Below are 26972 nucleotides of genomic sequence, written 5' to 3' on the forward strand. Positions count from 1 at the left end.
AGTATTCTTGGGTTGGTTACGGATTGGGATTGGGCTGGTGGTCAGTTATTTTCTATATTATTTTACGTATAGGACCAATGATTTATTTGAATGCTACAATTTGGTTACTTTCTTTTCCCCTGGTATGTATGGAAGTCGACGCTGCATTGAATTTCTAAATTACTAACTATGGCTTGATCTGGAGTTTGTTCTGTTATGGATCTATGTCACACATTCTATGGAATTTGATCCCGTGGTTACTGGCTTTCGGCCCATCTCACCCATCTGCGAATACATTCATCCACACTCCTAATGGCTTCTTTTTGGGCCTTGATTTCGAACCATTCCTGGTGCTCTCTCCCACATTCCGAGCACTTGCCCATGTCGCGGACTCTATAGTCGTCTAGTTCGAGGTGAATCAGTCGTTCCACGCGGTGAACATATGGGACTTTTCTTCCCACTTCGAGGGCAGGTCCGCTGCTTGGGCCGGGCGATGAAGGCGTGTAGGGGTAATACCGAATCAGGGTGATGTGGTGATTGCATTGCTTGGTCCATTCGTTCATTCGACGCTGGACGTTGTTCGCCCGGCCTATCTTGAGGCGAATTGCACCAGGACTAAATTCGGTGGGCTTCGTGGTCAAAGCATTGAGATCTCTGGCCTTTTGGATGGCATTATTTCCGCGATCATCATGCTTAGAGAATAAGGACGAGCCGACGTCTGTAGGCGGCGGCATCGATCTGGAAGAGTGGTCGGCAGGCGTGATCCAGAAGATGTAAATATAGCCGGGCTCATCTTTTTCCGACAGTGGTTTGGCAAGCTCCTCCGTAAGGGCGGAGCTGGCTTGAGGAGAAAGTGTTGGAGGGATCCAGCCTCCTTTTTGCGGCCTCTGAGCACTGGATGGCACCTGTTGCATCGATTGGGGTCTATTCTGTGAAGATGGACGCACTGGTCGCGGAGGAAGTGGTTCATTCTCTTCAATAATTTCGAAGCAACAGCAGAGTGTTCGCTTGGTTTTCTTCTTTGTCTTGAATGGCCGGTATCGGTTGGAGTTGTCCAGTGAGTCCCTGATATTGAGTCGCTCCATCAATGTATCAATACTTGATCTCGGGTGTAACTGTGAAGTGTTCGGCTTGTTGCCTGCCCCATTCGATACTGCCACTGCTTGATCCTTATGTTGCCAGCAATACATCATCTTTGTATCTGACAATGCACGGCGACATGGCTTACCACCTCCTGTGACGCCTTTACATGTTGTAGCGGGATCAAGCGAGTCAGTGCGGGTTACATTAGCAAGAGCCTCGGGGGAATTTGCGAAAAGAGGCATTCTATCTGTTCCAAAACTAAGACTCGTCAAAACAATTGAGATGCGAAAAAGGAGGAAAGTAGTTAGAACACAAAGAGTTTTTGCGGTGGAGAGTTTAGGGGGTTTCAAGGCTGCGGGGGGGGGGCCAACTAAACAGAACTATATAAAGGGCAGCGCATTCAGCTCAGCCATACTCCGTATTGTGGGCCTGATCGGAAGTCAAAGATCCATCTTTAGACTCTGGAGCGAAGCGAGGTGAGCGGAACATCAAATCTAGGAGCAAACGAGCTTCCAGATTGGTCAAAGTTGATGCTGATCTGTACACCGCCCCAGTGGCTAGAGATCGTGCATGATGACCCACTTTACAAAGAAGAACAAGTGGTTCTTTTTGTCCAGTGGTGTGTTATTGTAAGCGCTGGAACAATGCGTTGCCTGTCTTAATAGGCACCATTATGACAAGACAGGCACAAACATGATGGATTGTGCCTGAGCCACTGCCCTATGGGGCACTCACACATATGTTGCTGACATAGCCCTGTTGTGCGTCTACATCAGTTTTTCGAGCCTCACTTTGGACTTGATATTTATTTTTACTTGGACAAATCCAAACCCAATTATTCGTATTCGTTGCATTGTCCACGTTGCGACAACTGTAACACCTGGTATCTACCCAATATAATCGAAACCAGATCCACGGCATTTCACCCAGAAAGAACGCGTCAATTGGCTCGTCTGGGCTTTTGCGCCCCTGGCAGCTAACAGCGACGCAAGAAAACGCTGTCTCTCCTCGGGTGACACAGCAGGGCCCTGGTTCTGGTTCGTTTGGTCAATACCTAAATCCGCTAAGGCAGTTGCGAGATGCGGACGAGCTAGTCCTTGCTGTTTGAAGATGAGCCGTCGGAGCACCTCACAGAGATGTTCAAGGTCGGAACGAGCACATCGCCCGGCGACCTGAGATGCCAGTATGCGGCAAAGAGCGGGAATACTGTCTCTGAGCGCTCTCTGTACAGCTTCTTCCTCGTAAGGAAGGTTCAGCACGCCTACCCAGAATTGGGAGGCAGAGCGAAGGGGGAGTGGCTCTGGGCCTTGCAAGGAAAGGAGTGTGAAGTTTAAAATCGCTTGGAGTACTGGTGGACGCTGACGGGCACCATCAACATGACCAGCTCCTGCCTGATTGGAATCCTGGGGTACGGCGGTGAGAGCAAAGAGAAAGGGGTGATACTTGGGGAGTAGGCGAGTGAGAAAGTCGATGCCACTGTTCGCAACCTCAGGGTCGTAGAACTCTGGCTTCTCATGCATCCAGCAAAAGGTCTCATATACATTGACAATCAGGGCAACAGTCTCTTCACGGATACGTTGTGGATGTGCACTGTGAGAGGCTAAGAATGCCGAGGCCGTGCCCATAACCATATCCGTGCCAGCACTCCCTAAAGGTATACTCTTCACGAAATTGACTGTCACCATCGGTGGAAAGACATAAGGACCACTGTTCTCGGTAAAACCAGCCTTCAGTATGTCGCATGCTGCTTCGATGATGGTCACGTCTAAGGGAAAGTCGGTCATTAGAAGCTGCATGCATTGCATTATTAGGTTCTGCGATACAGCCCCATTACCCGTATTCCAAAAGGTCGGTGGATACGGGTCCCCGTTTCCACCGTCAAGAGTATCTAAAATAATTTCGCCGTCTGTTCTGAGTCCTTTTCCAATACTCGCAACGCAACGGAGAACTAACTGACCGCGGCAGCGAGCAGGCTCCACCAACCCGCGAGAGGCTTCATCTCGTGCCAGCTCTGCCTGCTCCTGGAAGAATTTCAGTATTCGCTCAAGGAACTGTGCTTTCTCGTTATCAGTAGGTAAAGTTTGCACGATAGCAGCGATTCCCTCTAGAACTTTCTCCATGGTGGAAGCAGTGGCTGTAGGCTTGAAGCGAAATCGCTCGAACTGATCCATGAACGCTGGAAGCTCGAATGTTAGAGCATTGCGGCATGATTTGCAAAGATGCGATATAGATTTGGATGCTACAGAAGCACATGATGCAACGTCCAGTGATGCGAAAAGGAACGTTAGTACGCGAGGAAGTAAGGCATGTGTGCGTTCAAAGTATGACTGATATTTCCCAAGCATGTCCACTAGCGTCTGCCGAGGTTTGTCGGGAATCATTGCAACGTCCCCTGTACATAATTGAGCAAATTCATCACAGAAGAATATTGCGTTTAAACATGCGTCTGCATGCTGATTCTCGTCGACAGCCTCTGAAAGTTGAGCCATGCAGAATATTGCGGCCTCGAATGTTCTCCAGTCCTGCTGCACTAGAGATGATTTTGCTCGTTCCTGAAACACTTGAACTAACTCAAGACCTAACATAGGATAGATTGCTAGGAGGAAGTCGCAGACGTCGCGGCGAAAAGCGCCAAATTCACTGCGATCATCATCGCCCCATTCTTGTAGCTCTTCTGGACTTGGATATTTGAGTTTCTCAAAGCAATCCATAGCTGCACGAGCAAGATTGCGTTTAGCGGGATCAAGCCCTTCTTCTTCTTCTTCTTCTGTATCCAAGTATATCTCTTGGAGATCATCTGCAACTTCAGTCCACCACTCAAGGACCAACGGCGATGCTGAATCATCCACTGCTGCATATCCAGGGGCTTGGAAGAGTGTGTGGAGAAGGGCCAGAACTTTCTCATGTTCAGAATTCAAGGGTTGAATCAAAAGCTCCCTTTGCTTGAGTGTTGCGTACGCTAATAGAAGTTCCAAGAAGGTCATATTCTCATCTTCAAAATCGGCATCCATTATGGAAGCGATATGGGCCGTGCCAAGATCACTGATGATATATTCCAATATAGAGTAGAGATGGTCTTGGCTAAATATACTGTCTCGCCAATCTATTAATTCAACCAGGACCTGCATTGCAGTCTTAGATAAACTGGGAACTTTCAAACTTTGGATCACGTAGCCAGTGGCAGGAGCAAGCTGAGTGGCACGTATTGTGTCGCGAAGTTGAAGTGCATTACGGACTAAGGCCCATGACTAAAGTTCTGACGTTAGAAGAGCTCCCTTGGATAGGTATGGGCATGCTTACTTGGTAGGAGTTGATGGCCTCGACACCTGGAGCGCCATCAGATATAGAGTGACCGGAAGATTCTTGCTGCAGCATATGACGGAGAACGAACTCAACTAGAAGAAAAGCATGTTTGATATTTTCAGAGGCCCGGTTACTGTCCCCATTTCGCCGTGACTCCGGACTCCATCTATTGATTTCCTCCGCCAGTATGTTAGAAAAGTATAATAAGCTGACAACCTGCCTTTCGGACATGGCAGGAAGAACAGCATCTTGCAGGTCAAAAGACTGACACTGCTCCTCCGAGAGATGCTTTCCATTTGCTAAAGAAGCCGCTAGGTTCCAAAGAGCTTGATTCCAGGGAGCATTGGGCTTTAGGAAGATGGTTGCTAGACTGGAAGCCAACTTGCGTACCACCAGAGGGCGCTCTCCCCCATTTACTAAGAGAACATAGTGATCAATAAGTCGCCCGAGAAGCTCTCGAGCCTCGTCTTCATTTAATTGTTGCCTGCAACCGACACCAGTAAGTCAGGATATTCAATTGCGACAAGGGTATACCACTTCACGTACCAATCCTGGTTAATCTTGACTGTAAATGTTAAGGCCCCGAAGAATCTCAGGTCAGTACTTTCATCACTGAGGAGATTATTAGCAATGAGCCATGCCTGGGGGCCTTTCTGGAGTATCTGCAGGTGCTCCTGGATAGCTTTGATCTTGGCGGGGTTGCCGGTATTTGCTGGATCATAAAGCTGCGACACCAGCTAGGCATTGTTAGAGATTGAACAGGAAGTGGAAACTATGGGCCAAGCATACTGTCCTCGCCTCATTAATGAGGACTTGTACATCAGAGCTTTGGCCCGGGACGTCCACAGACATGGCCGAAGCACTTGAAGCCTTGCTGTAGTGGATAAGAAACGGGTATAGATTGGCTCAAATAGCTGTAAAGGGGCGTCACGTGCTGATAACACTACCGGCGTAAATGTAAGGCGGTGAAGAAGTGGGATGGAGGGGAAGTTAAAGGCAGTGTTTAACTAGAATATGAGAGGGGAAGAGGACATCTGAAAGGAAGACATTAGTCGGTATGTATGTACCATGTGACAAGGGCTATTTGAGGATCTATATGGCGTTCTGGTCGCGTTGTTATGGAGCCATGGGATAAGCCTGTCATTTCCGGTCTATTCAACAACGGAAACTCCCTGGTTGCAGGAGGTAATTTAGCGAGAAGTGGTCAGCCAAAGAGGTGGTTGGAGACTTATTATCTTTTCACCTGCAAGTGAGAAAAGTAGCGTCTGTATTCTGATGTTCTACCCGAAGATGACGGAATAGGGTCACGGACCTGTATTGTACAGTAATGGAGCTATGTAAAAAAAAAAAAAAAAAAAAAGTCGGTAAGTGACGGTAATTGTCGGGAATCCCTGCTGGTAGGTAATGTAATGATGGTCCAACACTGGTGGTGCTACACTGCAGCTACAGCTCCTAAACCCAGACTAATCATCTTGTTGGTCCATATCTCCACGGCTGCCATTCTAACATTGCACACACGACCTTCTCTTAACCACTATAATTATACCTAACCCTCAACCCCACCCTTTTCTTTCACAACCCTCGCAGCCTCGTGTAACATTTCGGGGTCTTGTATTTGTCGTCTGCGATTTCGAGATACCCTTGACTCGGGCACCTGCATCCTTCTGTTCAGACCTCGCTCGTCGATGCTTTTTTCTCGCCCTCCAATTCGTTCTCCGTGGATATCAGCGTTTCGATCGGCTAGCCAGCTACCCCTCTCTCGCCCCAGGTTCTTTTCTATCTCTTTATCTCGCTATTCAGTCGACATGGAGACCGTGAACACCTCCGAACGTCTTTCGAGACTCAGAGAGTTGATGCAGGAACACAAGGTCGATGTATACAGTATGACATCATCCCACTGCGTTTAGTTGATGTACTTCAATACTTACTCTTGTCAAAGTTGTCCCATCTGAAGATAGTCATCAGTCGGAGTATATTGCTCCATGCGACGGCCGCCGAGGTTAGAATTGCGTCCTTGAACCTTGCCTTTCATCTTTCCGACACAAACTTCCCAATCCTCTACCATCGGTCGTCGTATAGCTCACACTAGACACAGAATTCATCTCTGGTTTCTCCGGTTCCGCTGGAACTGCCATTGTTTCTCTGAGCAAAGCCGCTCTGTCCACTGATGGGCGATATTTCAACCAGGCTTCAAAACAGCTTGACAACAACTGGCAGCTCCTAAAGCGTGGTGTCGAAGGCTTTCCTACATGGCAGGAATGGTATGATCTGTCGTGCATATATGGTTTGCTCAGAATCTTTGGACTTAGTATGTGGTTAGGACTACCGAACAGGCCGAAGGCGGTAAGGTCGTTGGTGTCGACCCAGCTTTGATCACAGCGTGTGAGTGATTTACCTTGTTCTTGCTAGCTCGTTATTCGAGAAGCTAAGTTTTCACAGCTGGTGCCCGTAGCCTGTCGGAAACCCTCAAGAAAAATGGCTCGACACTGGTGGGTGTTCAGCAGAATTTGGTTGATCTAGTTTGGGGCAAGGACCGGCCTGCTCCCCCGAGGGAGAAGGTAAGGGTTCATCCGGAAAAGTACGCTGGAAAGAGCTTCCAGGAAAAGATTAGCGAACTCCGCAAAGAGCTGGAGTCGAGAAAATCGGCCGGATTCATCGTTTGTACTGCTACCTAGTTACCTTACACCGAAGTCTTTGGTGGCTAACAAGTGATAACAGCAATGCTCGATGAAATTGCGTGGCTGTTCAACTTAAGAGGCAGCGAGTGAGTTTATAAATAAGCCCAACTTCTGGATGCCAATTTACTTACAACTATATCTCAGCATTCCTTATAATCCGGTGTTCTTCTCTTTTGCCACCATCACACCTACAACTACGGAGCTTTATGTCGACGCTGACAAGCTGACGCCGGAGGTAACAGCTCATCTGGGTCAAGACGTTGTGATCAAGCCATATGATGCCATCTATGCCGACGCGAAGGCCCTCAGTGAGACAAGAAAGCAAGAAGCGGGAGAAACGGCCTCTAAGTTTTTGTTGTCCAATAAAGCTTCATGGGCACTTAGCCTTAGCCTTGGAGGCGAGGGACAGGTCGAGGAAGTCCGTAGCCCCATTGGCGATGCTAAAGCAGTGAAGAATGATGTGGAACTCGCGGGCATGCGGGCATGCCACATCCGCGACGGTGCCGCGCTAACAGAATACTTCGCCTGGCTCGAGAACGAACTAGTCAACAAGAAATCGACTCTTGACGAAGTGGACGCCGCAGACAAACTAGAGCAGATCAGATCTAAGCACGACCTCTTTGTCGGTCTTTCGTTTGACACTATCTCCTCTACAGGCCCTAACGGAGCGGTTATCCACTATAAACCGGAAAAGGGAAGTTGCTCTATCATTGATCCAAATGCCATATACCTCTGCGATTCTGGTGCTCAATACCTGGATGGAACCACGGATGTTACCAGAACGTTCCATTTCGGACAACCTACCGAGCTCGAGAAGAAGGCCTTCACATTGGTTCTCAAGGGCGTGATTGGTCTGGATACCGCTGTGTTCCCTAAGGGTACGAGTGGGTTTGCACTTGATGTGCTCGCCAGACAGTACCTCTGGAAGGAGGGACTTGATTACTTGCATGGAACCGGGCACGGAATCGGCTCCTATTTGGTAAGCAAGTCAGCTTTTGCGAGTTTGATATAAAATACTTATCAAGCTGTAGAATGTACACGAGGGACCAATTGGTGTCGGCACCCGTGTTCAGTACACCGAGGTCCCTATAGCACCTGGAAACGTCATCTCTGATGGTATGCTACTCTGGCCTTGTCCTGTGAGAATCTGTCTACTAACTACAGCAGAGCCTGGTTTCTACGAGGACGGCAAGTTTGGTATTCGGATAGAGAGTAAGCCTTCAAGTGACACGGATTCTCATCCAAACCCCATACTGACCTGCCGTAACAGATGTTATCATGGCGCGTGAGGTGCAAACCACGCACAAGTTTGGGGATAAACCGTGGCTAGGCTTCGAGCATGTCACAATGGCCCCTATTGGTCGCAATTTGATCGAGCCATCTCTTCTCAGTGATGCTGAGCTCAAATGGGTGAATGACTACCACCGAGAGATCTGGGAGAAGACCCACCACTTCTTCGAGAACGATGAATACACACGCAGCTGGCTCCAGCGGGAAACACAGCCCATCTCTAAATGAGCTAGCGAGCTGAAACAACGGCGGGCAGTAAACTATAATTGTTATTAGGACCCTTATAGTCTAATAGAAATCACATAGACGTGTTTCTATCCTAGCAATCCAATGGAATTTATCGAAGTAGAATCATGTGCCTCGTAAGACTTGTACGGAGTATTGCGCAGAATTCTAAGGGAGAATGCAGTTCGTAGCGGAATGTGGCTGACCGAACGGGATTTAAATGCACTTTAATGTGGAGAACCCGTGAGCCAACGACACCTTAGGTATAGCTGTCCGATGCAAGTGACTTGCCGCCCTGTCACGATCCCTTCGAACCCCAACGTCTTGTTGGATTTGCGCCATACTTATCTAGCATATATGCAGTGACCTGCTTCGAATCCACCAAGTTCTATGTCGCGAGGACGATCATGATTGTTTTCTCCTGCCTGATCTCTCAACGTCATCGCTAAGCTTGCTTGCCGACTCCACGAAGCTCAATTACCTTCCGTGCCCCGTTACGAATCCTCTTAATTCTCCGCCCTGCATATCTAATATCCGCTAATTACAGACATCTGGTATGAGTGGCCGAGGAGGTTACGCCAACGGATACGGGTACCCCGACACCAGCCGATATGACCGCACTGATGGAGGTTATGGCAACAGCAGCAATCTGGCTGTGAACAGCTACGGAGGTGGACGAGAGCGTCGGCCAGGGGGCTATGGTGGATTTTACCCTGAGACGCCGCAGCAACCTGGGTTGTCGCCGTCCCAATCACCCGACCGACGCCGCGAAAGACCGGATTGGGATCGAGATCACGAATATTCATCATCACGCTCACGTACGCGGGAACGGGATGGGAACCCCGAGAGAAGGCTACAGAGTTCGTCGCGAGATGGCCGGCCTCGAGGAGACGATAGCCGGTTGCCTGATAGCAGCCGGGAGAAAGATCCAAATATCCCTAGCAATAACTCGGCTGGATCTCAGGCTGTTGAAGGTTTGTATATGATTTTTCTGGCCCTTTACCCTTCATGGGTTTCAAATACCTTTGTCCTCCTACTAACTCTTACCCATGTTCATCACAGAGGTTCTGCAGTCTATCCAACAAGAATGGGGTCTCGTAGCCTCGGACGAATGCGTCCCAGTTCAGGTAGCTTTACAATTAATGGACACGAGTACTCTGGGGAAAGCCGATCGCGAACCCGAATTTTTGGATGTGCATAATCGAATCCAAAAGACTTTGAAATCTGTCGTTAACGGTAGGTCATCGCGAGTTATTGTCTAGTATGGATTTGTGCTAAGGAAACTATTACCAGAACATCACCAGGGCTTTAACAGCTCAATCGGTACTTACCACAAGATTCAATCAAGTATTCAAAGCTCCCAAGGTCGGGTTCGTAACTTGAAGCATGCTCTGGAGCAGGCTAAGTCGGGGTTACTGTCGACTAAGCCCGAACTCAAAGACCTAGCGACGTCTTCTCAGAAGTACGACGATATTATCCAGTTGTTTAGTCAAATCCAAGAGATTCAATCTCTTCCGGAGAAGCTGGAGTCGCGAATTTCTGATAAGCGATTTCTCGCCGCCGTTGAGGTACTTCACGATGCTTTCCGCCTCTTACGGCGCTCTGAACTAGACAATATCGGCGCTCTCGCAGATATTCGCGCCTACTTCACTAATCAAGAAATATCACTCACAGATATACTGGTAGAAGAGTTGCACGATCATTTATATCTTAAATCACCTTATTGCTCGAATCGATGGAAACCACCAACCCCGGAGGGGGAGAACAACAGTGCAAGTCAATCCGGATGGGCTGGCGCATCTTGGGACAGACCTGTTTACACTTTCCTTGCGAAGCTGGACGCTTCGGCCCCCATGGTGGAGGATGCTTCTCGCAACCCAGAAGCTGACACGTTCTACTATATCCGACTCCTAATCGAAGCATTGAATAAAATGGGCCATTTGGATATCGCTGTCGACCGGATTGAACAGCGGCTTCCAGTTGAACTCTTTGCAGTAGTTGACAAAACAAACGCGGAAGTTGATACTCGCTATCCAAACTTAACTCGTGGCTTTGCAGCAAAGGAAAGCAAGACACACCTACCGACTGAAACAATCGAGAACCGCGGGCATGTCCTATCTGAGTTTCTGTGGACCTTGTATGCCAAATTCGAATCTATTGCCGAAGGTCATCGCGTTGTCCATGATGTCATCGCAGCGATTGTTGAACGTGAAGGCATTCCTAAAAGCAGCGCCCTTGCAGGGGGCTTCAAAGAGCTGTGGAAACTCTACCAGAGTGAGGTAGGTAGCTGAACATGGCCTCCTTAACAGTACCTTCATTGGATTTGCCTAACTTATGTGACAGATTCGATCCCTCATGCATGATTATCTAGCGACTGATGGAGAGTCATCCCTCCGACCAGGAGGCGAAGACGACTCCAAGCGCCATCTTTACTCAGGCTACAGAGATAAGAGCAAGGTGTGTACAACGAAGTATAATTTACCGTGTACCCTCACTTACGGTATTAGAAAATGTTCAAATTGTCCGAGACGGACGGGTCGACGGAAATGAAAACCGAACAAAATGAATTAGATGAAATTCTTCGCTCTTCCGTCCCAGGCCTAGTGTCGAAGACACGACAGAAAACTACCCCGAACGGAAATCCGGATTCCAAGCAAGGAAATTCAGGTACTGGTCATAAGATTCTCATTGAACCAAGTGTATTCAACATGAGTATCCTTCTTCCACCTTCACTCTCTTTCATTCAACGCTTAAAGGAAATTGTACCCGTGGATTCCGACATTGCTATGAGTACTTTGACATCCTTCTTGGATGACTTTATGGTCAATGTGTTCCTCCCTCAACTTGATGAGACGGTCACAGATCTCTGCATGCTGAGCTACATTACACCAGATGCATTTACAGAAGATCCCCAATGGTTGGCGGTATCTCCGCGTCCAGTCTTTAAGGTAAGCTATTAACATCCCAATGCACCAAGGCTTCTCTAACATTGGGTGCATTAGGGTACGGTTAAATTCATGTCCATCATCCGCGAGTTCAGCAAAATGCTGTCTAGTATTCCCCATGACCAAGCATTCACACAACTACTAATCACACAAATCGTGAATTATTATGATAAGTGCTGCGGGTGGTACAGAGGTAAGGACCGAAAATTTTACTTCTTGACACTCTTTTCTGATTTCATGTATAAGCCATCGTGACGAAAATCTCCCCTCGTGACAATGGTGAATTTCGACTGAAGGCCGCTGCGCAATATGCCAAATCGGGTGACATCCACGATGTAGTCAGTGAGCTATGGAAAACAGAAGCAAACAACAAGGAGGAGCTCGTAGACAAGGTGAATATGATCTTTGAGGAAGGATGCAATTGCCACTGACTACTTCTCAGGAAACCGAACTTCTCCTCGAACACACTAGTAAAGTGCCTTTGGAGCCGTACGATATCATCTCCGACCCTAAGACCGTTATGGCTCTCTCTCTTCTATACAATAGCACGGTGAGTCGACCATTTGCATCTGTATCTCGATCTTGTTACTGACATTGATCAAGCAATGGCTTGCAAGCCATCTATGGAAATTGCGCCAAGTCACGCAGCCATCATCTGAATCACGGCAGCCACAAGAAAGCGGACCACCAAACCGCAGATGGACCTTGATTAGTGCTATGGCGCCAAAGCGTGAGGGATCAAATCAGCCCGTGTACCTTCCCTTAAATCAAGAAACTGCGACTGCGTTCGATACTACTATCGAATCGCTACGCGATCTTTCTTCGACCGCACTTTTTGCCTTACACATTGACATTCGGTGCGGTATTATTCACATGCTCACAAAAACCATGGCTGGCCCCAACCCCAGGAACAATCGTGATTCCGAACCTGCAACCCCCTCTCCTAACTCAAACATTGCTTGGTGGCATATAGTCCTGAACCAGCCAACGTCTGCTTCACCAACTGTACTTGAGCTAAACAATGATCTGATCTCTTTTGATACAAACATCTCTTCATATCTGGGATCGGCCGAGCGCTGTTATATCACATCAGGATTGGCCAGGTTTATCGATCATGTATTTATTGCTCGTGCCCATCTAATCGGCGCGATGAATGAGAATGGGGCGTTGCGGCTTCAGTTGGACGTCCTCGTCCTCCAACAAAACCTGAAGAATATCATCGTTGACCCGGCTGTTGATACAGACGAGGAAGAAAGTGCAAGACGGGCATATGAGCAGCACCGTGAGATTGTCGCTCTTCCGCGTAGTGCTAAGTTCCTGGACTGGTTCCTGGAAGGTGCCGAGAAGGCTCTCGACTACGCAAAAGACGAGAAAGAGTTATTTGCAACACATCCCGAGAAAGCTTTGGCTGCTGGCAATGGCGAGCCATTCACCTACGATGAGCTCAGGATCCTCGTCGATCTCTGCTTCTCGGATATTCTCAAGGGACCTAGAGGTGCAGAGAACCGAGAAGAGTTCATGGCTGCAAAAAAAGCGAGCGCAGACGCACTCCTTAGGCTGAATGAGATAATGTGGGATTCCAGGTAGTGGGACCTCTGCTTCTTCCTCTGAAGACTTGTTCATTCGAAAGAGGAGCCATGTTTGACAGCTAGTACACGCCAGCCTCACAATTAATAGATTAGCCCTTGGTGCTCTGTTGACGTCCTCGGCGTTCTGACAGTGCATTTCCTAATGTTGATAGATCGCATATGGTCCGCTATATGGAAATTCTTCTGCAGTGGTCATGGGATGCGGAACCTTTGGTTCGGCCATATAGTAGCCCTTTGCCTGCCGAGTGGCATTTGTGCCTGATTTTGATTATTGCTAATTAACCATCGTGCATGGCAGTCGTGGGTGTTTGGGTAGCAATCCGACATCGCATCATATATCCGTTCAGCAGTGCTTTGTCAAGGTGCAAAAAGTATAAACCAATAGTCCTGGATTTCACGTAAGAGTGTCTGAGTTGCTAGAGTAGAGAAATATAGGAACTAGGGTTATCGGTACAGGTTATTATTGAGATAGCTGTATAATGCGATAAAAATGATGTCCATGGGAAACATTTCCTACAGTCATACAAAAAAGGACGATTTAGAAAGGATGATCTTGCTACCAGGCTTAATAGGAAAAATTGACAAATAGATACCTCGATCCCCCGAGCCGGAATAGCCGGCGACCTTCCGGTTATATGTGTATATCCATTACAGCCGGACGCCATACCCAACTAGACCATCGGGGGTTTGGAGATATCTTTTTCTAATTCTCTAAGACTATTAAATCAAAATAAACGTACTCAACAGACATTCGATCCAATTCCAGTATAGCAAAATCACTAAAACAAATATTGTACCCCTATACTTTGTCCTTTTTGGGGTTCATTATAGCCCATCCCTCTAATCCTTCCCTGCTAATTCTATGGAACTGGAAAAGCAATATGACCATATTTATTGTAGATGCTATGACTCATCTTCAGTTGTATACACAACGTCCTTTTTTGATGTCCCATGTTGTCTTGTCACGTACCATCGCCTAGGCATTGCTTTGGTTTCACTAAGAGACACCCCCTCAAGAGCATCGACTAAGCTGTTCATAATCATCACGGTTTTTTCGCCATCATTCTTAAGCCAGACAAAGTAGTCACCATTGGCTCCTTTGCCTTTAATTGATACCGCTAATCGACTAGCTGGGTCACGAATTGATGCTTTGGTTGCATACATCTCAGGATTTAGAGTTTCAGTAAGCTGAAATTGTAGCATCACTTCGTCTCCAACTTTGACCCCTAGCTGTAATCGTCGAGATATAGTAAACTCAAAGTCACTACAACTGACACGGTGTGCATTTTGCCTATCGTTTCCACCCATAACTATCCTCAGTTTACTATGTAAGACACTCTGTAGATAAGCTATCTTTCTTCTATCACAAGCCTCTTCGGCTAAATTGCAATTCCGAAGCATAATATTGAAATAGTAGGAGCGATTGGATAGATTGGGAGAGTTTCGAAGATCATGAAAGGCGTATCGAAGATCCCATACCCAGGCTCTTATAGCTGGATCTGTTGAGTTAATAAATGTTGTAAAAGCTTCTGTTCATCCAATAGCTTCATTTAAAACAGATATGTTGTCGGTAAAACCCTGCCATGCTTTGCTTATATCATCGGGAAGATACTCTGCCAAGTGCTTTGGTGTCATTGTTTGAAAAATGCAAGCCATCCACATTTCTTGAAAGTTGAAGATAAACCGATCGTCAGGGGAAGCATTCTGTGTGATATAGTGTTTGGCAAGTATGACAAATACCGATTCTAACTCGTTGACTGAATCCCAGATATGATAATGTAAGCTGGGATTTGCTTGCCTATGTCCTTTATCATTGTGAGTTGCTATTCTCACAACTAACACCATTGCTTGTCCCACATATAGCCAGAAGTGGCCCGGATTCCAGAGGAGGTTGTTGACGTGCAGGATAATCTTGGTTTGTGCTGAGTGACCCCTTATCCTATTAAGATAGTATCTTCTTTATCACACCTTCTCTTTTGATTCTTTTAGAAGCCTCTTTCTCAATTCGTTGGTGTGTTGCTTCCTGTTGAACCTCTAAAAGCGAAATAATGTTCTCATTAAATGTTTGACGGCTCCCTTGGTTGTCTATTCAAATACTAGTAGAAGACTTTCACCAAGAAGCTATAATCCACAATGTCGTCAATGGTTTCGATATTCGGATCAACCTCGTTCTCGCTTTAAATATCTCAAAATCCTTTCAGCAGTCTGTGCATTATTGACTATTGGGTACCGGAGGCGCTCTTCGTCAAGGCTTTCGTTCCCTTCGCAGTCAGGTCGGGAGCTCAGTTTTACAGCGATATCAAAATCTTCCATAAGGAAAGGGATAAATCGCTGTAAAAAGGAGGTATAGACACGAAACTCATCCTGGAATCCCTCTAGAGCGGTTCTGCTGTCAATATGTGGACTTTATGCCATCCTTCGGGTTTGTATCGAGGGTTAGCAGCTGTGGCAGTTGTCTAATCGCTTCTTGGGTCCTAATAGGTAGGTTCGATATCTCGATGGGATTGCCTGTGCAGGTGCAAGATATAAGCAAAGCGCTAAATTTATTGAGGTCCAACCTGGGGTGGCTGACCTAACATTCACTTACACCAACTTATGGATACTATTCATTCATGTACACTATTCAATTCCATTCAATTCAATATTCAGTTAACCTGATGAAGCCTAACTATTGCGAATTTTGTGCTATGTCCCAGCCTGGTATCAGGGCCTCCCTAACGCCTAATCGAATAGACGGCCTTGATAAGACCCTATATGATTCCTTATTAATATAATACTATAAACTCTTAGGCGCCCCTAGATTCACAAGGTAAATATATAACCGTTTAACGGTCATAGTTACTTCCAGTCTTTCTATATATATAAGGGTTTTCTATACAGTAGTACGGATTTCTACTTGTCAATACTATGTTTTGAGAATAGATTTACTTGCTGGAACTAAAAGGAAGTATAAGTGTTACTATTGAGGCAAAATATATATCTAGTAAATAGACCGCACCATTAAAAATGGTGAGACATACACTCACTGGTCTTGATTTACTGCTCAGTATTTATAACAAGCATTGTAGATTCAGATTGCCCGAGATTGCGCCTATGTAAATTTCTGCCATTACAAGTATTTGGAATTAAGAATTTACTTACTATACTGCCAGACAAATAGCATGGCTCTTTATATGTATCTAAATAGGGTATTTTGAAACCATCCAGTTAACCTCTAGCTAATTTCAAGCCACTCACTGTGAATAATATGCTAATATCTGGATAGAATCACAATGTTTGTTTAATGAGAACTCCGAGAGGGTTTGCTCTTGGGGAACATTAGTTACATTACTATGGCAGATGACCCCTCACAGCTAGATAATATTAGACCAAGGCTTTTAGTACCCTGTTCCATGGGAATTTATGTAAGCCACCAGATTCACAGGTAGGATTCTCATGTTTCCAGGGTTCTGTGGGAATTTATGAGTAAAATCAAATTGGCCACCGTGGTCTGTATCAACTCTCGGGGTTCCTTACTGTGTGGGGTCAACTCAGTAAGGTACTACTACATACAGTAAATGTAATGGTTCGATTGACAGCTTTATGGAAAACTTTTGGCCTTCCGTCGTATTGTATATATGTAGGGAAGCACTACCTGTGTCCACTGGTATACATTCAGTGTCACTATGGACCACGTTTGCATGCAGGCACCGGGGTATCACAGTACCTATTCTACCGCTGGTCCCTGGATGTCTATGTATTGGAGGGAGATTCAACTCCCTACAGACTATTAGTTTCCTAATTCGATAATACCCTAAGGCAATTGAGGTGTTGATGAGGGCGAGTATCTTAAATATTATAAGAGTGATAACAGCCCGCAATCATCAAGTTACTGCTAAACTATTGTATGGAGATTCAAGCCACTTTGAAATCCACCTTGGTAGTGTACTCGGAGAAGGAGTCTGCCGCGCGTGCACGGAAAGTCCTCGGCAGGTGGGTTGATACTAACGTGATCGCCAACTAATCATACAGCGTGAGAATTTAAAGGCGCAAAATGTTATTGGCCCAATATCACGTGGCCAAACGGACCACCCGATGAGGACTTTTCCGTGCACGCCTCCATAAATATCATCAGTATCTGTTATACTTGACCCACTCCCCTAGGTTGGTGGGGTAAAAATCAAAAAGTATCTCTCCCCCGAGCCGGAATCGAGCCGGCGACCTTTCGGTTATATGTGTATACCATTACAGCCGAACGCCATATCCAACTAGACCATCGGGGGTTTAAAGATGCTGTTATTGTTTGATATATAAATTTATAAAGAAGAATACTTCATGAGTTGAAAACTGAAGAGTTGACCAAGACAAATAAAATCGGCAGCTCAGAACCACCAGGGCGCTTGTGTCGGTGACCATTATTCGAGCTCCTCAGCACACCTCTGAGACTGGGGCGGGTTCACCGGCTGGAAGCTCTTCGTATACTCCCGACTCTAACAAAATGACTGGATTGAGTACCAATGATATCTTATTATCCTCCGGGGTGGTCGTTATCCTGTGCACCCTAATCCGCTCGCGGGCATTTGCCAATAGGATAAGTATGGTTTTGAAAGAAGACCAATAACTCTAGATAAAAAGGCACCGATGAACGGTCCAATCACCAAAAGGCCCAACAGGTATTTTAGTGCCGGTAACGCTCATGATGATGTCTGAACTGTTCTTCGATATTTATGTCTCGAGGATTGGCTGAGCCACCGGCAGGATCGACCATCGGGGGCATTCTTCATCTTCTTCATCTTTCTCACTTCTTCCGGATTGAGGTGCTTGATAATATCAAATGCGCAAACAAGCCAATATCTCCAAACCCCCGATGGTCTAGTTGGATATGGCGTTCGGCTGTAATGGTTACACATATAACCGAAAGGTCGCCGGCTCGATTCCGGCTCGGGGGAGAGATACTTTTTGATTTTTACCCCCCCCCAACTTGGGGTTATCCAGCGGGTTAAGTATTAGCGGACTTTTATCCTACCGTAAAACCTCACAATTGACGTCAGCAGACAGCAACCCCCCTACTAATCTCGACAGCCAATTTGATTTTTCATACAAATCCTTATTCTAAGAATCGTACCTACGGCATTGGTGGCCCATACGCAATCTCATAGAACGGGGTTGATTTAGCATCAAGTAGTAACTAAAGCCGAGCACGTGACACTTACGGAGTAGTTGAGACAAAACACCGCGGCCGCTTTCGTCTCAACTCGCCAGGTATTACGTAGTACAGAACTTGCTGCGAGAGAGACCACACTCCTTCACGGGTGCCTTGAGGCAGTATTATGATGTCTGCGGGTTCCTCGTCAGTCTCTATACGCTGATGATGGCGTCAGACCAGGTGGAAAAGAAGTCCTGATAACTCCTATCTAGCTAGCCTTGACGCCCTATTTATACGCCAAGAAAACAGAGAATCGAGAGCAAATATACTAGGCGCTAGGCCCAAAACGCCTCCGCAACATCTACTCCAATAAAGCCGTGAGATACTCGCGTCCATAACGCGCTGAACCTCAATTCCCTCAGGTCATTACCCAATTTGGGAACAGCTAATGCTTCCCGGCATATATGCGATGTGCCTGAAGTTAGACAAGCTTCCACATGTCTGTTAATCAAACAATGGCGTTTCCATGGCTGACCGACAGCTGAAACCGATGACTTCGCTCCAGGCTATGTATGGTATCCAAGCTGCCAAAAAAGGAGGGATTCTCAAAAGGAACGGAGCGAAGCTGACGACAGGTCAAAAAAGCATCTCCCCCGAGCCGGAACCGGGTCTCAAGAAACTGCCATACCAGAATCTGTATATATTTAAAACGTTGTCTAGCATAGTACTTAGGATCCTTGCGCGGTCAAGTGGACTAATATCTTCAGGAATCACCGGGGTTCTCCACTTTTTCCACAGAAACTAACCCTACCTCACTCTACATGAGGTCAGATTTCGGAGGAGGTTATTGATGCGCAGGATAATCTTGATTTATGTTGAGTAATCCCTTATTCTGTGGAGATAATACCTTCTCTATTGTACCTTTTATTTCAGTTGTTTTGACAGTTTCTTTCTTGGCCCTTCGCTGTATTGCCTCTAGTAAGTCTTCTGAAGTTGGACAGAGGTCCTCATCGAAGCCTCGATTGCTCTCTGGACCATTTGTTCACAAGTCTCAACATCTTTCCCCCTTTCAAGTTCGATGACTCATTCGATTACCTACACCCGGAACCGTCATCGTCGGCACAGACATCAATTCTTATCCTACATAGAAGTGATAAGCGCCCAGGAACAGGGACACTTCGGGTTTTCCATTCTGTACTCATTCCTATGAACTGCTTTGTAGAGGAGACGATCTCACGATTCTGCACTAGCAGCTATTTGAACGTAGTGTAGAAGCATGGTTCTTCATAGTCCGGATTATGGGACCGCATTGGGTGGAGATTAATATAATGGAGCCAACATGTGCCTCTGTTCAAATGAATCTAATAATATAGATGTCCGGCGCAGTTATTTGCTCTTTGTTCTGCCTGTCTCGTTTGGTGGTGTTCAATATGGGTATTAACGTCAACTTGATACGGCGAACCCCCCAAAACGGATAAGGGGCCCTAGATGACTTGCCCATGATACTGACCACCCCGAAAGGATGACAAGATATCGTTAGTACTTAGTCCAGTCATTATATCAGCAGTCAGGAGTAGACGAAGGGCTTTCAGCCGGCGAGCCCGCCCCAGTTTCCGGGGTACGTGCTGAGGCGTTCGGATAATGTCCTGTAGGAGCGGCGGTTCGATCCCGGGACACAAGCGCCCTGGTGAGCAAAGCAGAAGATCAAGAACAACTCTTTCCTGTTCATGTCAGTTTTCATTTGATTGAAGCAATTTCTTTTATGAATACAGATCCAGGCAAATCAACTATCTCCAAACCCCCGATGGTCTAGTTGGATATGGCGTTCGGCTGTAATGGTTACACATATAACCGAAAGGTCGCCGGCTCGATTCCGGCTCGGGGGAGAGATATTTTTTGCTCATACTATCAGCCCTAATAGGGTATTAGCACGAGCATATTGTTAGACCCGAGCAGAAAGTAAAATGTAGGGTACGATCCGCGTGCCACCGTAGCTAACCTAATTAGGTTAGACATACCAAATACGCATTTATCACATGATCACAGCAACACTAAGTCACACACGGAGTATATACATTACTTGTGGTAAAAAGAAGCAGCTTGGAGAAGAAGGACAACTCAGTACAAAACTAAAAGTTCGCACAACGCAAAGTTCCTGTACTCCGGAGTTTTTTGCCTGTCGCTCTGGGGGTATTCCACTTATTTTATTTGCTCCTCAATGCCCTTCGGGAGACATCGGGGGGATCCCACCCCTACGCTTTGAGGGCGCTTTTCTTATAGATACGAGGGGCTGCCAGCTCAAGGAACTGCCGGAATCATTTGCGCAGCGGGAGAACCACATGACTTGAATGAGTAAGACGAAGCGGAAGGTGACGTCAATGGCCAATTTTCGACCAATCAGAACCCCCAGACGTTCAACCAATCGGAGCCCAGTTCCATTTTTTGCAGTCCCCTATAATGCTAGCTTCGCTTCGCTCACCTGCGCAATAAGTTAAAAATTAGGTAGTTAAAGAAGATCGGAAGACACATGGATTACGCTGACCTACTAACCTATCTACTAACTAGGAAGGTTAGGCTGTACATGTAGAATGGCAGGCTGTACGCGGATCAATACCCTATGCCAACAAGAATCCAAAAAAAAAGGCCATGTACAGTGCTCATTCAGCGTATTTGGGATAGCTCAGGGCGAAGCAAAAAGTATCTCTCCCCCGAGCCGGAATCGAGCCGGCGACCTTTCGGTTATATGTGTATACCATTACAGCCGAACGCCATATCCAACTAGACCATCGGGGGTTTGGAGATGTCTTTTAAAGAGGAGTTAAAACCTATGAGAGACTATCCCGCGTGGCTCAAGAAACCCGGCAGCTCATACTGCAATTGGGGTATGCACCACTTTTTGTACGTACACACATGTGGATGAGGTTTGTGCAGGTGGTTGGTGGATTGATGGATGTGCTCGCCGGGTACTCGTTAGTGCTAGTTTGATTTGTTCTTCGGCGGTGAGGTCTAGTGGACAAATTCATATTGTTTCTACTATGGCCGCAGCGACTGATGGCTGAACATTCGCAATCTAAAGAAATAATTCTTCCAGGAATGTGATATTTTAGTGTCAAATCTTTAATCAATAGATCGTAAGACTTTGTGAGCACAATGTGAAAGTGGCAGCAGTTGGCCTGAGATCATTCGCCCACTAGCGAAATGAGATCTTTATATGAAACGCCGAACGTGGATCGTGGCGATGGGTCCAAACGATCCGGACCACAGCCGGATAGGCATCACTCCATCCGGGTCATAGCTATAGGTTAAATTCGGTCTTGACTATACTCCGGAGTAGGAGTTGGGAAATTAAACTACAAAGTACGGATCCACTGGAGGATTTCACGAACCATAGCCGTGGTCCTCTCTCATTACTGACCTTCGGACGATGTCTCGCCGGTATACCCGCGATCCTTCTGTTATATCCCCTTTCCTCTTCCTCCCATTTCCTTCTCAATCATTCCTTTTCTCTTTGAAACAGCAGATTTATTGGCTCTGAAATCTGAGATCCAGAAGCCGTTCATTCTTTGAACCCAAGTCAGTGCTGATTGCACGTCCGGTCATTACTTCACATTCAATACATTCCTTTGCTGGCAGAGAGATAGGAAATATCACTCTTTACTTCGCTATTTACCCCGGTCTTGAGACATACATCTGGCATTGATCTTTCGCCTGCAAAACGTTCATTATGAAATACCAACGTCTTGCCTCCCTGGGCCTTGCTGCCCTGAGTGTTACCGGATCTGTCTCTGCAAGCCCTCTCATTCGACATGAGGGCGAGTCCGTGTGTCCTTCAGGTTACACACAGAGCGTCTACTATGTGACTGTTACTGCTAGTTCCACGCCGGCGTCGACTTCATCAGTTGAGCCAACTACAACTATAGAGTCCACGTCGACCGTCACGGAGACTACAGTCATCACCCCGGAGATTCCAGCCCAATCTCCTACATCCACCCCGGTTGAAATTCCTGCTCCTGTTGAAACTCCTGCCCCGGTTGAGACCCCTTCTCCAGCTGAGACTCCTGCTCCTGTGGAGACCAACACTCCTGTCGAGCCTACCACTTCATCATCTACCACCGAGACACCCGTGGTGGCTCCAACCATTGCTACACCCTCCACGGCTGATGTCCAGCCCACAGAAGTAGTCGCCGAGCCTTCTACTTCATCCTCTTCCACCGAAGAGCCAACAGCAACCCCAATTGCTGCTGAGACACCTTCTACTACTGTTGATGCCCAACCCACAACCGCCGCTGCCGCCCCTACAACCAAGCAGCTCAAGCTATCGACCACCAGCACAGCTGCCCCAGCTGCTTCCGTCACCTCTTCATCCACCGGCTCATCCTCTAGCAGCAGCAGCAGCAGCAGCAGCGAATCTAACTCTGGCGAAGCCACCTTCTACGGCGGCAACCTCTCCGGCGGAGCATGCTCCTTCACAGGCTACACACTCCCCTCCAACCTCTTCGGAACAGCCCTCGGCTCGCCCCGGTGGGACAACGCCGCCGAATGTGGTGCCTGCGTTGCCGTAACAGGCCCTAACGGAAACACTATCAAGGCTATGGTAAGTCCTCCCCCTCACCTCTTTTCCCTTCCATGAAAACCAAACCAATAAAACTAACCAAACCAGATCGTCGACAAATGCCCCGAATGCGACTCCAACCACCTCGACCTCTTCCAATCGGCCTTCACCGAGCTAGCCGACATCTCCAAGGGCGTAATCGACATCACCTGGAACTACGTCTCCTGCGATATCGACACGCCCCTGAAACTCAAGAATAAGGAGGGCACCTCCGCGTACTGGTTCTCGATGCAGGTCGTTAATGCCAATGAGGCCGTTACCTCGTTGGAGGTCAGTACTGATGGTGGAAGTACTTGGCAGAGCACTACGCGCTCGGACTATAACTACTTCGAGAATAGTTCCGGATTCGGGACGGCGACGGTTGATGTGAGGGTTACTGGGAAGAGTGGGAAGGTTGTGACGGTCAACAATGTGAGTGTTTCTTCTGGAGTGGAGGTTACTGCTGGGGGGAATGTTTAGGGTGGATTTTGGTGTGGTGTAGTTAGGTAGGTAGTGTGCATTGGTTTGTGCTGTTTTGGGGTGTGTGGTTGAGTTGTTGAGTGGTTGTTTTGTTCCCTTCTCTTCTCTACGATGTATTGGTTATACATTACTTTGATGCTTTGGGAGCGCATTCGGGTGATCTGTTTGTAACCCTAGTGCTTGTTCCTGCATTTCAACCTTCTATTCTCTGTACATATTCACTTGGAGCTTGCAAAGTTCGATTTTGAGTACTACTTACTCTACGGCGTGATACAACCAAACCGCTCGCATAAACCATCAATGATGTTTCAACTACAGGACGACTTTCAAAATGAAGAAATTGCATTCCGATAACGCGCTGCAATATCGCAGGCTTCAGCATCCGTATTAATCACACTCCCAGCCGTAGTTTCGCCGACCCATCCTTAAAAGATAGCGTACACGAAGATAAAAGAGTAAGAAAAAAGAAATTTCAGAAGGGGTAACGCAAATAGAGAAGAGAACATAACAGAAAACCGAACCCAGGCTTAAACAATTAGCGTGTAAAGACTAGTCACGTACTCACTCCCAGTGGAAGATGAACTCAGACTGTACCTGCAAATTCAATAAAAACACGATGCCGTTGCTAGATGGCATCACGGCAGATCTGGAAAAGTTTGTTCAAGGGAGGGAGGACAATCGAGATGTGAAGAGGAAAGGAGATGTCGAGAAAGAGTGGTTATGTCAGGATTCCCAGCCTTCAAAAAGAGAAGTAAATAAGTCGTGGCACGTTTAGAACGGAACGAAGATCATCGCAGAAATGAAGTCTCGCGACTAATGTATACGCAGCAAAGAGAAGTGAACCGGATGTCAAACCTGGCCCTGATCAACCTCCAGAGGTTCCAGCTCCTTGGCCTCCTCATAATCGTCAAACTCGAGGCCCGCATCGCGACAGCGTTGCAGCCACTTGAGCGCAATATCCCCACGGCGATTAACTTCGACTTTTAATTTGGAGTTCTGTGCGCTGATTTCGTTGATGGCATGACTCGTAGTCATGTTATTCTGTTCCCATCGCTCGCTCATCGCCTTCTTTTCGTCATGAAGTTGACAGATGTATTCAATCGCGCGTTGCAGAATAGCACCCTTGTTCTTATCGCAATTCGGAACAAGACGAGCAATTTGATTGATACCTTCATTGATCGCCTCACGGCGTCGACGTTCCACTTTTGTGCAAGTCAGTAACAAAATCGAAAGAAAGCAGCGAAAGCGACCAACCTTCTTTGTGGTTGTTCTTGCGGATTTGATGCCATTCCGGCGACCCAACGGAGGGCTTTTGGTTCATGCTTTGCGCTTCGCGCGCAGCATAGACAGCAGCAGCAGTGGAATTGTGACCATGAGCGCCACCTATCGCTTGGCCCATTTCATCTCCGAAGGTCAGGCCGTGTGGAAGGCTACTGTCAAATGTCGCGTCTGGGGGAGGTGGGTATTTATTCTGCGGTTGGTGCGCGGCTAAAGCAGCTTTAGCTGTCAGAGCATTCTCATCAGAGATACCGTTCTGCGGACCGACATGTTGGAGAATTTGCTGGTCAATGTTAAGCTCCGATGCTGCACCAGGGAGGCCATGCGTATCATAAGAGCCAAGCGAGGCATGGCCGAAATTAGGTTGGGTATCGGGGGCTGGAATACTGCCGTTACTTCCGTTGGAGGAGCGGTTCAGTCGCTGAGCATCAGGTCCGGTGCTGTCAGTGCTTTCGCGTTTTCTCTTGTTGTTCATGCCATCAGTGGCACCCAATGAGGGATCGGACATGACGTCGAGTATTACAAGTAAACTACCCTACAAACGAGTAATGTCAGCAGACCAGTGGGAAGGAGCGTCGGTGGACCCTGCTTACCTGCTAGATAAGATAGAATCTAGATAAGATCGGGCAACCACGCTCCTGCACAGCTACTGACACCAATCTAGTTGTTGAGTGAGTGATCTATGAACCATGAGTTCTTGTCAGTTATCGCAGCTCAATAGTCAGTAGCGCAGAGGCAAGTCTCATATAAAGCAGATACAGCTGTGTAAAAATATGACGGGCAATGTGAATCTAGATAGACAATCATTCAATCAATAGAGAAGAGTGAATATTGCTGATGAGCATTGATGCTGGGGTGCAAGGTGGGAGACGCGTTTGGGGGGGGGGTTGACGCGCGCATCTCCGCATCCACATCAATAACATCTGGTCAGTGAGATCATGCCAGCGGCAAAGCAAAACTCTTCACATATACAACTAAGCATATGGATCGCGAGTGCATCAATAACACCATAAAAATAGAGATACATCAAGCGGTATCCATCAGCAAGGAACTACAGTAGAAACGCGCTCTGGCAGTTTTGCGACCGACGTAACCGCGCGACATCATAGGCAACAGCCTCCTCGCGACCGGTTCATGGCGGACAGCATGGAAACCAGAGCGATGGACGGGACAATAGTGGGAGCAACGTGTAGCAGCAACCCGCCGAGGGTTGTTGCGGTTGGCAGAACGGATAACAAGGAGGAAGTAAACGAGAAGAAAAGGGGAGCAGCAGTACCTTGGGATGGGCTATCTATCACCTGACAGCAAGTCACCTGCCACGGGCAACAACAAGATAGGATGATCGCGATTCGATCGTGAGAGCAAGAAAACGAAATTTGTATCGGGAAGAAATGGTCGAGGCAGCAGCGTCCAGCTTCAACACAGCGGACAAGCCGGATTTGAAAACGAACAAAAAGAAGTGGCGGCTTTTACAATGGAAAGTAGGGATACATGGAGGTGTAGAGAGAGAGTCGAGTAGAGAGGGATTGCTCACGTGGCGAGGGCGAAAGACGAGGTCAAGCCTTTGGCCAAAAAGAGGAGCAATGCGGTGACCGGTTGTGACCTGGTGTGCACTCGGGTCACGGGACAACGGAGCCTCTCTTTATCTCTTCCCTTTATCGATCCATCGATCATTCCATCGACCAACTTGGGGGAAGTTCTTTGCACCGAGTCAGTCCGCTCATTATCAACCAATCTTCTGTAGCGCTTCCCTCTCAAGTTAACCCAACCGGTTTTCTTCCTCCCTCCTTCTTCCCCATTCAGATGTCATGTGCTGCAATCCCGTGCCCCCTCCTCACCCAAGGTCCCCGTTTGCATATCTGATTGGCTGATTGTTTTCGCCTTGGCCGGTTGCCGGAGGAGGGGTTCACCCGGAAATCACGTGGGTCCTTGCAACCCTCCTGAAAGAAGATAGGACGAAGATCATGAACTCTTAGTAACTCTGCGATGTTTCCCCGGGTCTGCAGTGTTCCTCGAATGATGGCCACTGCCTCCTCATGCAGAATGGTGTCATTGGAGAACTAAACGCCCCCATTTGGGAGTGCCTGCTCATTCCCGGCCGGCCCGTCCCTCCTTTGGGTCCCTGCTTAGGTTGCACGGTCCAAAATGCATAGCATCAGTGATTTAGTCGACGAATGACGGGGATCATGCCATGTCTCTCAATTTTCCCATGTTAGATGCCGATCATCTAGTCCGCCTGGTCTTCGAGGTATATTAGGATCACTAACCTAGCAGCCCCATCCCCCCCGATCTAATCTTTCTGGAATCATTCAACGTTTCAAGTCTGCTGGGGTTTTCTGACCCCCTCATTGGCAGAAAAGAACATCTCAATAGTTCAATAGCCCAGCGCGGAGGACACCTTCCCAA

The 26972-nt window shown here is 47.4% G+C and overlaps 7 protein-coding genes and 4 non-coding genes across 11 annotated transcripts; 6 read left to right on the forward strand and 5 right to left on the reverse strand.

Annotated features, from left to right (window-relative positions):
• Nucleotides 1-236: 236 nt before the first annotated feature.
• Nucleotides 237-5756, reverse strand: F9C07_2092408 (importin 13; the record flags this gene model as incomplete). The annotated part of the gene is made up of 5 exons (XM_071508877.1): nt 5155-5756; nt 4912-5102; nt 4363-4849; nt 2292-4310; nt 237-884 (listed from the first exon to the last, which is right to left on the reverse strand). Exons 1-5 carry the CDS (start codon nt 5215-5217, stop codon nt 237-239), a joined length of 3408 nt encoding a protein of 1135 aa, XP_071364231.1. The 5' UTR covers nt 5218-5756.
• A 294-nt stretch (nt 5757-6050) lies between these two features.
• Nucleotides 6051-8561, forward strand: F9C07_2284385 (putative Xaa-Pro aminopeptidase P; the record flags this gene model as incomplete). Its single annotated transcript, XM_041293411.1, has 10 exons — nt 6051-6246; nt 6305-6364; nt 6461-6626; nt 6686-6747; nt 6805-7026; nt 7084-7129; nt 7188-8022; nt 8075-8159; nt 8211-8255; nt 8314-8561. 10 exons carry the CDS (start codon nt 6051-6053, stop codon nt 8559-8561), a joined length of 1965 nt encoding a protein of 654 aa, XP_041147177.1.
• A 553-nt stretch (nt 8562-9114) lies between these two features.
• Nucleotides 9115-13090, forward strand: F9C07_6792 (putative exocyst complex component Sec8; the record flags this gene model as incomplete). The annotated part of the gene is made up of 9 exons (XM_041286672.1): nt 9115-9532; nt 9621-9794; nt 9852-10837; nt 10902-11015; nt 11066-11506; nt 11561-11696; nt 11750-11895; nt 11946-12053; nt 12107-13090. 9 exons carry the CDS (start codon nt 9115-9117, stop codon nt 13088-13090), a joined length of 3507 nt encoding a protein of 1168 aa, XP_041147178.1.
• A 633-nt stretch (nt 13091-13723) lies between these two features.
• Nucleotides 13724-14424, reverse strand: F9C07_2161554 (uncharacterized protein). The gene has a single exon (XM_071509297.1). It carries the CDS (start codon nt 14398-14400, stop codon nt 13996-13998), a length of 405 nt encoding a protein of 134 aa, XP_071364232.1. The 5' UTR covers nt 14401-14424; the 3' UTR covers nt 13724-13995.
• A 2841-nt stretch (nt 14425-17265) lies between these two features.
• On the reverse strand, nt 17266-17354 carry F9C07_t204. Its single transcript has one exon. It is a non-coding gene; the product is annotated as a tRNA-Tyr (tRNA).
• Nucleotides 17355-17932: 578 nt separating this feature from the next.
• F9C07_t176 lies at nt 17933-18020 on the forward strand. The gene has a single exon. It is a non-coding gene; the product is annotated as a tRNA-Tyr (tRNA).
• A 1995-nt stretch (nt 18021-20015) lies between these two features.
• On the forward strand, nt 20016-20103 carry F9C07_t177. The gene has a single exon. It is a non-coding gene; the product is annotated as a tRNA-Tyr (tRNA).
• An 818-nt stretch (nt 20104-20921) lies between these two features.
• On the reverse strand, nt 20922-21010 carry F9C07_t203. Its single transcript has one exon. It is a non-coding gene; the product is annotated as a tRNA-Tyr (tRNA).
• A 4-nt stretch (nt 21011-21014) lies between these two features.
• Nucleotides 21015-21411, forward strand: F9C07_2284386 (uncharacterized protein; the record flags this gene model as incomplete). Its single annotated transcript, XM_071510691.1, has 3 exons — nt 21015-21099; nt 21149-21186; nt 21346-21411. 3 exons carry the CDS (start codon nt 21018-21020, stop codon nt 21409-21411), a joined length of 186 nt encoding a protein of 61 aa, XP_071364233.1.
• A 530-nt stretch (nt 21412-21941) lies between these two features.
• On the forward strand, nt 21942-23288 carry F9C07_6790 (putative extracellular cellulase CelA/allergen Asp F7-like protein; the record flags this gene model as incomplete). The annotated part of the gene is made up of 2 exons (XM_041293532.1): nt 21942-22811; nt 22878-23288. The coding sequence occupies 2 exons, from the start codon at nt 21942-21944 to the stop codon at nt 23286-23288; spliced, it is 1281 nt and encodes a 426-aa protein (XP_041147179.1).
• A 615-nt stretch (nt 23289-23903) lies between these two features.
• Nucleotides 23904-25544, reverse strand: F9C07_1622065 (helix loop helix transcription factor EB). Its single transcript, XM_041293546.2, has 3 exons — nt 25160-25544; nt 24543-25101; nt 23904-24490 (listed from the first exon to the last, which is right to left on the reverse strand). The coding sequence occupies exons 2-3, from the start codon at nt 25072-25074 to the stop codon at nt 24138-24140; spliced, it is 885 nt and encodes a 294-aa protein (XP_041147180.1). The 5' UTR covers nt 25075-25101; nt 25160-25544; the 3' UTR covers nt 23904-24137.
• Nucleotides 25545-26972: the final 1428 nt, after the last annotated feature.

This window comes from Aspergillus flavus, chromosome 5, assembly GCF_009017415.1.
Source record: "Aspergillus flavus chromosome 5, complete sequence".
Lineage (NCBI taxonomy): Eukaryota > Fungi > Ascomycota > Eurotiomycetes > Eurotiales > Aspergillaceae > Aspergillus > Aspergillus flavus.